The sequence below is a fragment of the Nannospalax galili genome, unplaced genomic scaffold (genome assembly GCF_000622305.1).
Source record: "Nannospalax galili isolate Female #2095 unplaced genomic scaffold, S.galili_v1.0 scaffold2267, whole genome shotgun sequence".
Taxonomy (NCBI): domain Eukaryota; kingdom Metazoa; phylum Chordata; class Mammalia; order Rodentia; family Spalacidae; genus Nannospalax; species Nannospalax galili.
The window spans coordinates 617,714-631,755 of NW_008356240.1; the positions used below are offsets into that span (position 1 = coordinate 617,714).

The 14,042-nt window shown below is 43.9% G+C and overlaps 1 protein-coding gene across 4 annotated transcripts in view; it reads right to left on the bottom strand.

The window, feature by feature from the left end:
* The window catches only part of Bcl2l11 (BCL2 like 11), a 40,273-nt gene that overhangs the window by 7,522 nt on the left and 18,709 nt on the right, over positions 1-14,042 (bottom strand). For all 4 annotated transcript variants that reach the window (XM_008854236.3, XM_008854234.3, XM_029556705.1 and 1 more), the window contains one exon: positions 7,120-7,229. In XM_008854236.3, the coding sequence (XP_008852458.1) occupies positions 7,120-7,229 (110 nt within the window). The remainder of the gene's footprint in view (positions 1-7,119; positions 7,230-14,042) is intronic.

Genomic DNA, 14,042 nt, shown 5'->3' on the forward strand with positions numbered 1-14,042 from the left:
CTGGGAGATGTAAGCTAAATAAACCCTTTCCTCCCCAAGTTGGTAGTGGTCAGAGTGTTTTGTTACAGCAATGAAGAAACAAACCAGGACACATACATTTTCACCAACCAAACTTGTATCCCATCGTCTATGCCTTGTATCAGACATTGTTATAGTGAGGGTCTTCTGTAAAACATATGGTCGACCACTTCTCAGGCTCACTCACAGTGGGGGCTGCATGGCTCATTCTCCTGACAGTGTGGCATGTATTTCCACTTGGTGGGGGCCCTAGCCAGGCAGGCCTCAGTGCCGGGTCAAGTGATATCTGTCCTACCAGAAAGCCAGCTCTGGTCAGTCACACAGGAGTTAGAGACTGTTCTCTCTTATGTCTCCTGTGTGAGGCATGAAGGATAAAATATTCAACTCAGAGCAGGAACACAGTGTTCTAAAATGCTAAGTGAGATGTAACGCACTTTAACCACAACTAAAACCTCTCCGCTTTGGTTCAGCTGGTACAAGTCTAGCAAGGGATGATGCAACAGCCTTGTATTATTTTTGTGTGTCTGCACAAGGGCCAAGCCTTCCTTTCTTTGCATCTTCATTTCCTCCTCCAGAGATTAAAACATTACCCTGTAGACCTCCCTGAAGTTCCCCTCCAGGCACCTGCACCTCCTCTTAGTTATATGTTCATGGCTCACGGATGCACAACAGCCGGGCAGCCTTGCAGGTGTAGCACCTGCCAGACCAACAGAGCTCACACATGGTGTGATCAAAATGAGGCTGTCTAGTCTGACACCCAGCCAGCCATTCGAACACACCCCAGTGCCTCAATCTTCTTTCATATTTGCGTACACCCAGACAGATGCAGCCAGTGTCTGTAGAGTCAAACACACTTGATTTAAAAGCACTTCCTGAGCATCTAAACACAGACAAATGGACAGAGTTCCTGGCACTGTTCGAAGTGACAGAGGATGGAGTGAAAATGGTGACCAGGGACTTTAACTGTCTCTACAGCTTCTTTTAAGCCCCTACCACTAAGGAACAGGCCAAAATATGGACATCCTACAGCATATGGGCACGGTGCCAGGGTTCAGGGTCTGACGCCAGAGTACTCATGTTCCTTGATGGGATGAGTTTTCTTGATGAGCCCTCAGTAGTTCCAGAAAGCCCTTGTTCAGAAAAGCAGTGATCCACTGTGGAGACAATCTAACACAGGTCCTTCCACTCCAGAGAAATTGTAATATTCACCACCTTGCCATTGTAATCATGGGACAGGAATGGTATGGCCCAGCCCAAGTTGTGGAAGTTGTCTAAAAAACAAAATGCCAAGCCCCTTCCTCCAACTCTGAGGAAACCACACCCATGACCTGGTAACTGTCATAGACAATGGCAGGCACCACTTCACCTAACCTTCCTGTTAGCTTTTGCTGCAAGGGCTGTTCTACATGCCATATGTGAAGCAATCTCCTTCCATGAGTCAGGCCTAGTCTGAATTTCACATCTGATATTCTTGTTTTCAATGATGTTTTTCATGACAGTAAAAGCAAGCAGCTTATTAAACTTTAACATTCAATTAACGATGGCTTCCAAAGAACGAAGCCCAAGGACATGCATCTCTTGTTTGACTAGTTCATCTGATTACCAAGCAAGCTACAATTTAGGCCCCTTCCTTGTTCACGATTTATAGGAACAACCTTCATTTCTAAAAGCATGAACTTAGATAGCACAGAGAGTTTCCTTCCTTAAGAAGGAGAGACACATAGCTTATAATAGCAGCTATTATAACAGCTCATGTGTTTGACACTTCAATGAAATTTGTCTCATCAAAACTGGTGTGTGGGCCACTTTTTCCTCTCCACTTTATCTGATGCAGGGCTCCAATGTGGTCAACTTGCACTTCAATCAATTCACGCCAGACATATCATGGACCAAGGAGGAAGTAGGCACTTTAAACAAAAGATGCAGTTTCTTGTGGCCAGACAATGGAAGGGTTTTCATTCACTGGATGCCCACTGCAGAATCTGTCTTAGCTTTAGACTATTCACTGCAGTCTACTTCCAGGACATTCCCCAAGTCACTGTTAACCAAGAGCAGCATCCTTGTGTACAGTTACTCAGGCTGGACAATGTGACAGATGCCCCAAGAAGCTACAGAGGGTCACCAACCCCAGCTTCACAGTTGGGATGGGTCTAGTGACTCCTAAAACAAATGTCTCGTATTCAGAAGGACCAGCATCCCCTTCACAGCCTTGGCCAAAACACCTCCCCAAGTGGATACTGCACTCCAGAACCGGTGGTCCCATGTACCAAGGACTACAACTTGTAGTTGATGTCACCTCCAGAAGATGCTTTGGCCAGACACTGGAGAAAACTGGAGGTGAATAGGTTAAGAGTGGGAAGTGGGCTATCTTGCATTGAAGCATGCCCATGAGGACAAGGAGGCTTCAAATACAGGCTGCAAGGTACAAACGAACCTGCACCACACTAAGCTGAATGCAAGCTGCTAGCCTTCTCCATCACTTAAAAAACACAGTGCCAGCTTCTCTGAACATGTCTTGGGTCCACTGACTTCCAGCTTCTCCCAAATTCTCTGCCATCCTCCTGAATCTCCCAAATGTATGCCACATATGAGGGGTTAAAATAGCTGGTATGCCACATGGGTGTAACTCACTCAGCAAGAAATACCTTTCAGGAGCTCCAGCACCTCCCTGACGCTTGGACTCTGTCTTGTAACAATGCACAACAAGCTTTTCTCCTTCCTAAGCTATTTGTGCCCAATAAACAGTAAAGTACTAATTCTGCGAGGAAGACACGGTTGTGGCTCCATGTTACCAGCACCAGAGGGCCAGCACACACCTCCTGATGAAAGGGACTAAGGATACCTTGCTCTGCAGTGTTCCTGTAGAAACATAAGACTCTCATCACCCAGAAGCACCAGGCAAATCAACACAGCCACCCTGACCATCCCTCCACAAGCGTTACCTCAGTAAAGACAAGACCAAAGAGTCTTCCAAATGAATGGAACTGAAAGGATAGAACGTTGTAATTCAATACATGAATTTAGACAGAATCTTGTCTCTGAAACTTTTATTTTCTGGCTAAAAAGGACATTATGGGGACAAATAAAAAGTCGGCAGATCCAGTAACAGCACTATCCAGCTGATGATTCTGACAGCTGCATGTTACGTGGTGGGCTGTTAGGTAATACACATTTAAGTGTTAACAGTAGGCCAAGGGGATCATGGAACAAACGGTACATACACACACCAAGAGGGAGAACTTTATAGCAAACATAACAGGAGCTCATACTGCAGACTCAAATGCAGCAAATAAACAGGGTTCTTTAAGGCTTCTTGAAAACTTTTCAAAATGAAAAATGGCTCCAAAATCCCATGATATAGAGCAGTCATGTCCCTAACTTAGTTGTGTGTCTCTACCCCCAGTGTCACCCTGTGCACCCAGCAGTCAGACAGGGACACAGGACTGAGTGCTCATCTGTGCCCCTCTCAAGGGTTCAACCTCCACAGCTCCCCCTCATCCACTGACCCATTGCTCTTAAGTGAACTCAATATACGGCAAGTATACAACTTCTCTTTCTCAAACTACAAACACAGCCAAGTGTCTTGTTCTGTTGGGGTTTGTAAGGTAGGTGGCAATAAAAGGCCAACGCGGGGGAGGAGATAGGGCCGCAGAACTAGGCAGACACAAACACCAAACATTCAAATACCTCAATGCATCCTCAAGGCTGGAGAGTTGGGCAGGAGTTTAGAAGGGTTCAGGACTCCAGAGAAGACAGAAGCTCATCTGCAGTCATTATTCTCCCACTTCCTACCTGGCTTCCTGTCCCCAAGGCACAACAATGGGCTATTAGTGTGATGGCAGACAATGGGCTACTCCAACAACTAGCAAGCTGGGGCGGCTGTGGCTGTGAGGGTCACCGTGTCATTGTCCCAGTTTCTGAGTTTGGCATTTTGAACTGGCTGCTGATAAAATCTGGAGACTGTATTTGCTTTCGTTTTAGAAAAATTAGGATATAGCCTAGAATCTGTCCCTGTTTCTTTTCCACAGTCTAGATAGCTAAAGTTCTTTATGATGACTGCATTTTAGTGCTAGTGTATTTATTAAGATACCCAAGAATAGGCAAGATGGCTCGGCCGGTAATAACACTTTCCACACAAGCCTGATCACCTGTTTGATCCCTGGAGTCCACATAAAAAAAGCCGGACGCAGCGGTGTTATCTGTAATCCAAGCACTCCTGTGGCAGGATGTGAGGTGGAGATAGAGACGGGAGAATGGTCTGGAAGCTTCCAGGCCAGCCAACCTGGAGTACACAGCGCAGCAGAAACAAGAAAGACCCGACCTCCATCCAAGAAGCCTTTAGGAGAGACTAACGCCCACGGTTGTCCTCTGGCCGCAGTGGCTGGCACTCACACACCCATACCAGACATATATACACAATTTTAAAAAGGTTTTAGAAAAAGACCCACAAAATAAGGTACATAATCACAAAAATCTTGCAAAATAGTGCAATACACAATTTTAAAAAGGTTTTAGAAAAAGACCCACAAAATAAGGTACATAATCACAAAAATCTTGCAAAATAGTGCAATGGGGCTTATTAAACCTGACTCTATTAAAAGCATGGGGATAGTTCACATCTCATTTGAACCACTCGCCACCTGAACAGCCTTGGTGACAGGACAGCTGTGGACCCTGGCTGTACTCCACTAACCACCCCTCACCCTGCCTGTTCTTGGCCCACATGTCATACTGCCTACTCACGGTCCCCAGGTGGCTGCACCAAGGCCTTCTAGAAGTCTTCTGTTTACACCTATAGTTTAAATTAAGACTTGAACAAAATATCTATAAACATGCCTGGCTCTGCAGACAACAGCTCTGAAGTGACTGAGAGTGGGTACTGTGCTGGCTCATCTCAACACTATCTCAGCAGTACAACGGCCTTCTGCTCTCAACCTTGGCAGGCTCCACCCACCAGACCCAGCCCAGGGAAGGGGACAGGCCCAGCACCATGGCCAGTTCATCCCCTCGACTCAGATGGGCCTCTGTGCCCATCAGAAATGGCATGTCCTTCTGCTAAACTCTGGACCCAGCTATAGCCTAAGACTCTAAATTTCAGGACACTACCCTAGCCCCTCCACCTCAGGAGAAGGACCAATCTCCTGAATATGCTGTGATCTTGATTCCAGTGAGAGCTAACAGACGAAGTTACATACACAAACGCTAAAATCCCTTAGAGAATCTGAGGCAGAGGAATTAGGGGACATAACTTCAGTGGTGAATTACAAAATCCACCAATCTTCCAAAAGAAATTGCCATTTCAGATCTAGGCAGAGAAGGAATTTATGTTCTGAGAACTGATCCATGTCAGGGGGAGGATGCCAGGAGTGTGCCAGCTAAATACAATATCATGAGAAATTTCTCAGTCCATTCATCAATGTGACAGTTTCCATTTAATGACAGAAGGGTAACTATAGTACATTTCACACACACACACACACACACACACACACGCACGCACACATGCACACACGCACGTACACACACGCGCCATGGCAAAGAAGAAGGAAGAGGAACTAGGGTATTCTCAAGGCCCAGACCCCTTGACAGAGATTACTCAGAAGAAAGGGACTCCTCAGCCAGGGAAGTGTCCCCCTCGGTGTCTGAGGGAGGCCTGAGCATGAGCAGCACTGCATGTAGACAGAAAACAGACAGACTCAAAGTAGTTAATGAAGAATAACCATTTACTTTGGCTAAATAAATGAGATGAACATGTAAAGACAATTATCTCGGGCTCCTATGCCTGATCCCCCTCCAGGGAGAAACGACATTTTTAAAAAATCTGTAAGAGATAGTATAATGTTCAGGGGGGAAAAAGTTTGGAGAAAAGTGACAAAATAAGAAACACTGGATTTCACAATGCTAACATTTTCCCAAAAAATGAAACTGTTTTTCATTTGTCTAAATCAATGAACATCTTCCTAGGAGAATCAAAGGAAATAAAGATTGCCTTAGAACACATTTTGTTAGACTTACCCCTGATCACAGTGGTCCTATGCTACAGAGTCAAAGCCCACACATACTCAAAAGCCAGTTGTAGTGGCGTACATCTTTTAATCAGAGCACTTGGGAGGCAGAAGCAGGTGGATCTGTGTAATTTTGAGGCGAGTCAGGGCTACAGAGTGAGACCAGGTCTCAAAACAAAACCAAAAACAAAAAACCCCCAAACCAAAGCCTGTAATCAAAAGCAGATCCCATGGGAAGCAGATACGTGTATTCCATCAGGTTAGAAACAAAACTGTTTTTAAGCACACTGCTTCTACAGAAGATACTGAGCTCAGCTTTTTTTTTTTTTTTAATTAAGACTATAACTGAGAATCTAAGGGCAGACTATCCTTATTTAAACCTTGTTTGGTCCAGGGCTGGAGGAATGGCTCAGTGGTTAAGAGCACTGGCTGCTCTTGCAGAGGACCCAGGTTCAATTCCCAGCACCCACATAGTGGCTAACAACTGTCTGTAACTCCAGTTCCAGGGGAATTCAACACCCTCTTCTGACCTCCTTAGGCATGGCATGATATGCGTACACTTACATACATGTAGGGAATATACTCATATGCATAAAATAAAAATAGTAAGAGAAAAACTTTGCTTGGTTTAAATTATAGGCTATTGATTAGAGGCCCCCTAATCTATTTCAATACACAAACTGGGAAGGCCAGCAGCGCGGCTGAGAGGGGATGACAGCACTCTGCTGGGAGTCTAGTCCCGGCTGCATGGAGCAGGGGTCTAGATTAACACTGGAGTGACTTGGACTTCAACTTCTGTAACTCTGCCTCAAGGAGCTCTAAAGCACCTACATGGATTGAAAACCATGTGGCTAATCTTTAGTTGGGATTATTTCTATGTGGATAAATAATCTTTTTTAAAGCACTGCTATGTTAAAGTATCTTCTCATAAAAAACCTTTTGTAGCTTCATACTTAAACAAAGCTCTGATAAAAGAAAAGTAGAGAGGACAAACAGTCCAGGGTGGCCTAAGCAGGCAGCTCTCCCAGGTCAGCTTCCTAGTTTACTGAGGGCAGAGGGGATGTGGAAAGGGAAGCGGTAGGAAGAAAATCCTTACCCTCCTTGGGTAAGAGGCGTTAAATTCATCTCCAATCCGCCGCAGCTCCTGTGCAATCCATATTTCGGGGCGTATATCTGCAGGTTCCTCCTGAGACTGCCTTATAGAAGCTGCGTGGGAACAAAGAAAACAACAATCAGGTTGGAGTCCCCAGCACTGAGACTGTCTGGCAGCAAATCCCCATCTCACAAACTTCTTGTCCTCTCTGGCCTCAGGAACTCAAGCTTTAAAGACTATTAAGACAGATTCTGCTATATAATTTTGGTCAATGAATACGTGATAATAATGCCACAGAATTGGAGATTCAGAATTATAAGAATTAAAAACATCCTGGCCCACTCATGATAATCCTCTTTCAAAAAGAATCTCCCCAAATGGTACAATGAGTCAAATAAGTATGCTAGGAGACAGCAAGATGACTCATTTTGTCATCTTGCCACCAAACCTGACCACCTGTGTTCAATCTCCAGAATCCACCTGATTGAAGTGGAGAACTGGCACCCAGAAATTGTCCTCTGCCCTTCATACACACATGATAGCGTGCGCACACACACACACACACACACACACACACACACACACACACACGCACACACACAAATATAATAATCATATAAAAGAAATATGTTCATGGGCTCAGGGGTGGCTCAATAGCAGAGAACCTGCCTAGCAAGCGTAAGGACCTGGGGTCCAACCTCAGCACCACACTAGAAAAAATATTATGCATGAAACATCTTAGAACATAAAATTTTAGTTTTCTTCCTAAAATAACCACGTTGATCTTATGACAAGGTAAAAATTTCTGGGAAAAATTCAAAGCCCACGATACGGTAGTCTTTCCCAAAACAAAATGGAAATCTGCAAAATCTGTTTAGTGACAGAAAGCTAGTCCAAAGGGAAGCATAACTGCATGCTTTACCTCAATATTAATGCAGCCAATAAAGATGGGTTCAAATCAGAAAACACCACATGGGGAGAGAGACTGTTTTGGGGTCTAGGAGCAAAAGCATTCTTGAGAAAAGAGAGAAGAGGGCACAGCCCATTCATTAAGCTGTCATCAGTATGCGCACCCAGCATCTTCATCCACTTGCTAATGAAACTATTAAAAGCCACATGACAGTCACGGAGAAACAAAATGTTTGCACACTACAAGAGCAACCACAGTGCTCGGGAGTTCGTAACATGCAAAGCGGAAGACAGACTTCAGGATTTCAACTCACATTCCATTCCCTCACCATGAAAATAAGCACACAGAACTTGCAGCTAAATTTCACACTCAGTAAAGCCGTTAAAGATACTTGGATTTCATAAAACACTATTTTTTTTTGTTTATATTTCTGTAAAAAATATGATGCATAGCTCTTAAAAAAAAAAAAAAACACAGAAAAGTGAACACTTCAAGAACTCTTGGTCCACCTTCCCTGCCTAGGGGAAAATTAACAATGACTCCGAAAGTGAGGGTTGTAATCCCAAGCACTCTGGAGGCTGAGGTGGGAGGACAGCAAGTTCCAAGTTAGCCTGGGCTACACAGTGAGTACCTATCTTTAAGGAAAAATAAAAGACTTAAGGAAGCAGGTATTCCATAAGGCCTCACTGGGGGAGAGCTGTACCCCCAAACTACCCACACTAAGCAACCAGAGAAACTGCTAGAGGAAATTGCAATGGGAGGTTCAGTTTTAGAGTAAGTCAGACAGACAGTGGTCCCTGAACACATATCCAATCATTTCTCACATAAATATTTCTACTCTTGATAGTAATATTAAAGTTTTATTTATTCATTTTTATCTTATGTATATGAATGCTTTGCCTTCATGTATGTACATGTACTATGTGTGTGCAATGCCCACAGAGGCCAGAAGAGAGCACTGGATTCCCTAGAACTGGAGTTGAGGACAGTTATTGGCTACCACATGGGTGCTGGAAACAGAACCCAGATCCTTTGCAAAAGCAGTCAGTGTTCCTAACTACTGAGTCATCTCTCCAGCCCTTAAAATGAAATTTTAAACAATTGATTTAAAAAAAAAAACAAAAAAACACCCTTAAGGGTAGATATAATGCCAGGTGGTATCAGTTCCCTTCTCTTTTCCTGAGTTTTCAGCCCTTTAGGGGTTAAGTGCCACAAGCATCAAATCATTTCATTTGTTTGAGGTGGGATATAGCAAAAGTTAGCTGTCACTCACCCTGGTCTCACCTTCCTAAGTACTGAGGTGGCAGACATGCGCCCCGACACCAGTTTTTATACTCTAGGCCGTCAAGCACTGTGTCTGCTTAGAATGCATCTTCTGTCTACAGTCTACTACAGGACCACATGCAGCTCTCACAGGGAGACACACCTACCATCTACACAGCTGAGCAGGCCTGTGAAATACCATGCCACCACGACAGATCCTGTCCAGACCTCAGAGCACCACTCATTTCTCCCTACACATGATGGAAAACAAAATCTATCTTCAACCTTGGAGTCAAAAACGAAAAAAGCATCAACTATCCATTAACGAGCAACAGATCCCATGTTTTATAAAGCTGGTGGTTATAAAAGTTGATGACCCACTTACCCAACAAATGACCAAGTTATTCAACAAATAACCATGAGCCACGACGTTCTGTGAGGTATTCTGGATGCCAAGACCCTGGTCCCACAGAGCTGAAGTTCTTGTGAATAAATTTCTCTTTTTTTCTTTGGTTTTGTTGAGACAAGGTGTCATATAATAGAGGCTGCCCTCTAATTTCTATGTAGTCCAGGCTGACTTTGAATTCCTGATCCTCCCGCCTTGACTTCCCAAGTGCTAAGATTATAGGTATGTGGCCCCCATGCCTGTTTCTTTCTGGATTCAGATAGTTACAACATGGTCCATAAATTGCTTTAGCTCTCAGCAGGCCATTCCTGAGTGCTGAAGAAGCCTACCTTCTTTTGAGCTACTCAAACTTTCTTCTGGGCAAGGGACATTTTGAAATGGCTCCATGTTTTTTTTTTTAATATTTTATTATTTTTATTTTATGTATATGAGTGTATTGCGTACATATCTGTGAGTGCACCCATGTTGTGCAATATCCATAAAGGTCAAAAGAGGGCGTCGGATCTCCAAGCACTGGAGTTAAGGATGGTTGTTAACTGCCATGTGGGTGCTGGGAATTGAACTCGGATCCTCTGCAAGAGCAGCCAGTGCTCTTAATTGCTGAGCCATCTCTCCAGCCCCTGGATTCACTTTTCTCTTGGGCTTTTCATGAGTAGTCTTGTACAGCAGCAAGAACTTTCCTAAGCATCTGTCACCTGCAGTTATGTTGCCCTTTATGTACCAAGAGAAATTGTCTCTTATAAGCATCTTCAGCTTCCATTATGACACAAAACAATGTCAAATTAATGTGCTCAAGCTGTAAAGAAGGGCCTTCTGATTTCTACCTACCCCTCCCTTGCTTGTGTGGCTCAGAAGGCGGTCTGGCTATGGCTGGCAACTGGAAGCAGTACTAAAGGACCTACTCAGGGTCACAAGTCAGCTTATCAAACCTAGCACTTAGCAAACACAACAACACCGCCAGCAGTGACAGATCCCTGGTGGCCAAACTCAATGTTCATCTTAGAGATAAATGCCCTGCTGTTTGGGGGGCAGAGGGGGGATATACAGAGGAGATAAGCAGACAACCTGCTTCTTCCATAAAGAAAACTTCAGTGGCTGTCAGCTCAAGAAAGTGCACTCTTGTAAATGGATCCCCACAGCCTGGCAGGGAGGCTCAGTGTGGGAGCTGAGGCTGAGGTCCATAGACCAGACCTTGAAAAACATTAAATAAAGGCCAGAAACAGTGGCAAGGCCTGGGGCTCAATCTATGTCTTCTGAGAGCAGGAGGGTGTATTAACCCAAGATAATACACTGTAATTTGCTGGCAATAGCTCCAGATTAGTAAGCAAGCCACCAACTGTACTTAGGTGTAATTTAAAAAAGCTGTTACAAAACAGTAATGTACAATATAAACACCTCTTGCAGGAGGGTTTGCTGTGTCTCAGATATGCTAACATACCACCTAGCATTTGTTTTGTTTTTTTGAGACAGGGTCTCACTATGCAGCCCCTGATCTCTCACTATGTAGCCCCTGCCTAGGCTGTTCTCAAACTCAGAGATCTGTCTGCCTCTGCTTCCTAAGTGCTGGGATTAAAGGCTTGCACCATTCTACTGTGGTTGTTTGTTTTATAGACCAGGAGTTTTCCTCAGTTTTGCTTTTTATTTGTGATCCTGGAGATCCCAAGACTTCTGGAACATGAGGTTAAGTGCTCTATCACTAAACCACAGCCGCCTAAGTAATTTGCTTTTTGAGAAGCAAATACTGTCCTCAATCTATAAGCTAAAAATTATTGGCTAGGATGCCACAGTAAGGGAACAGGTAACATGTACACAGTAGTCAGGCACTAAGTTACACACTAAGATCCTACACTTTAAAAAGATTTGTCTATTTTGTATGTGTGTGAGTATATATAATGTGTGTGGAGACTGGAGGGTGTTAGGTGTCCTCTATCACTCTTTGCCCAGTCCTTTTTGAGGCAGGGTCTCTCTGAACCTGGGATTTACATTTTTCTCCACTTGGCTGGAAGCCAAGAAGCCCCTGCAATCCTCCTGCCTCTGCCCTCAGAGCTGGAGTTGCAGACGTGCATGGATGCCTGCCTCATTACCACGGGTGCTGGGCATCTGCACTGTGGTCTTCATGATTATGTAGCAAGTTCTCTGAACCACCGAGCCACCTCTTGAGCCTCGATATGCTAAATTTATACAACAATAATTGTATTATGTATTTTATGAAGAATTCTTTTAAGATGGGGGAGTTTCTATCTACTTTTAAAGCAATGCCTTGTTCAATAATCCCAAATATTATTTTTCAAGCAAGAAAATCTCTTCTTTTAGGGAAGCTTTATGTTAAACTCACCAAACAGTTTTAGCATTAGTGACTGCCACAATTAACCAATTGCCAAACGAGAACAGAGCAGAGCAAAAGAATGGGGTCCAGGCCATCAGCACCACAATGGCCAGGTGGAGTCTGGATATAGCAGTGCTAATTGGCTAAGTTCCACTGCATAGTTATCCAGAGCACAGACCACTAGGGTGGCAAAGAAAACCTGTGGCTGGTCTTCCCAAAGTGTGCCCAGAGGCTGTGGGGCTAGAGAGGAGAGAAAACTGCAAAAAGGCTGCTCCCCCTACCCCACTGCAACATAGCCCTTCGGCACGGCACCTACTTACTCCTGCTCTCAACATAATCACAAAGGTAACTGCTGTGACACTTCAGCCTTTAACAAGGTTAAGTCCAACAACCACAAAGATTTTATTTTGCTATTTGTCATGTGCCTGACTGTCATAAATGTTGATACCTCCTCAATGAAATAGCTATTTAAAACAAAAGGTCTTATAGCTAAGTGAGAGCCACACTTTTAAACTCAGAAGGCAATTTTACACTCACATAAATTCTTCAAAGGGGTCATGGCACATGCCTTTAATCCCAGCTCAGGAGGCAGAGGCAGGCAGATTTCTTTGAGTTCAAGGCCAGCCTATCTGGTCCACATGGCGAGTTTCAGGCCAACCAGGGGTACACAGTGAGACCTATCTCAAATAAGTAAATAGAAATACTTCAAAGGAAAATTCTGACAAGGTGCATTTTTACTCTTAGAACATATCATTTCAGTATTTAAGAAAGTACTTCAGGGGCTGGAGAGATGGCCCAGTGGTTAAGAGCACTGTCTGCTCTTGCAGAGGACCCAGGTTCGATTCCCAGCACCTACATGGTGGCCGACAACCATTCTAACTCCAGTTCCAGGAGTCCAACGCCCTCCTCTGATCTCCAAGGGCACTGCATGACACAGGTGCATTTACATACATGCAGGCAATACACTCATACACATAAAATAAAAATACTAAGTAAATAAAAAACTTTTTGGTCTTTTTGAGACAGGGTCTCCTTGCAACCCCAGCTGGCCTAGAACTCACTATGTAGACCAGGCCAACCTGGAACTCACAGAGATCTGCCTGCCCCCCCCCCCCCGAGATTAAAGGCATGAACCACCACACGTGGCCTAAGTAATTTTCTTTTTTTAAAAGTATTTCATTCTATAAACCTGGCACAAAAACAAAGAAAATCAAGGAAAGAAATACTATGTGCTTGAGACTGTAACTACTGTTAAGGCCCAACCTACAGTAAAGCCCCAGCCCTGCACGAGAGGGGACTTCCCGGGTCCAGGTTTCTTCCTCTTTATTGTTAACAAATGCCACTAACCAAAAGTTTCTTATGTGCTGAGTCAGACACATGCAGCTTTGCCATGGGTCCTATGCTTACTCAATTCTCATCCAAATTTAAAACAATGGTTTTTTTTTAAATCTAGTACCAGTAACATTATTTCCTACAGCAAAAATACCAATCCATTTTTCTATGCATGCAGAGGGGAGAGGAAGAGGACATTTCTAATGCCGAAGGGCCTTAGTGACTCAAGATGCTTGTCACTTAGATGCTTGTCACTTGGATAAACTATTTTCCAACTCACAAGGTAATGTAACATCTTAAAAACTCAGCAATAGAAAGAACTCATATTGTAGTTAAGTGGCTGGTAGTGAAATCACAGTGGGACTTTCAGAGATGAGTCTCTGTAGCATCAGCCAAAGCAAGCAAGAAAAAAAAAGTAAGAAGACTGACAATTTGTAAGGAGGTCACCGTCAGTCAAGCTAAACTTCTGAATTCCCTTGAATGTCCAAGAGCTCCCACCACAGGATATAAACAGCAACATGTTCAAAGAACTAAGGTCACCATAATGACACTGCCACTCAATCTGAACCCAGCCACCCTCACCTACGACAGTGCTGGGACAGGGCACACACACATGTCCTGGGATACCTTGATTTTAAAGTAATCAGCATGGATTAATTTGAATCAATATTCAATTCAGAACAGAGAAA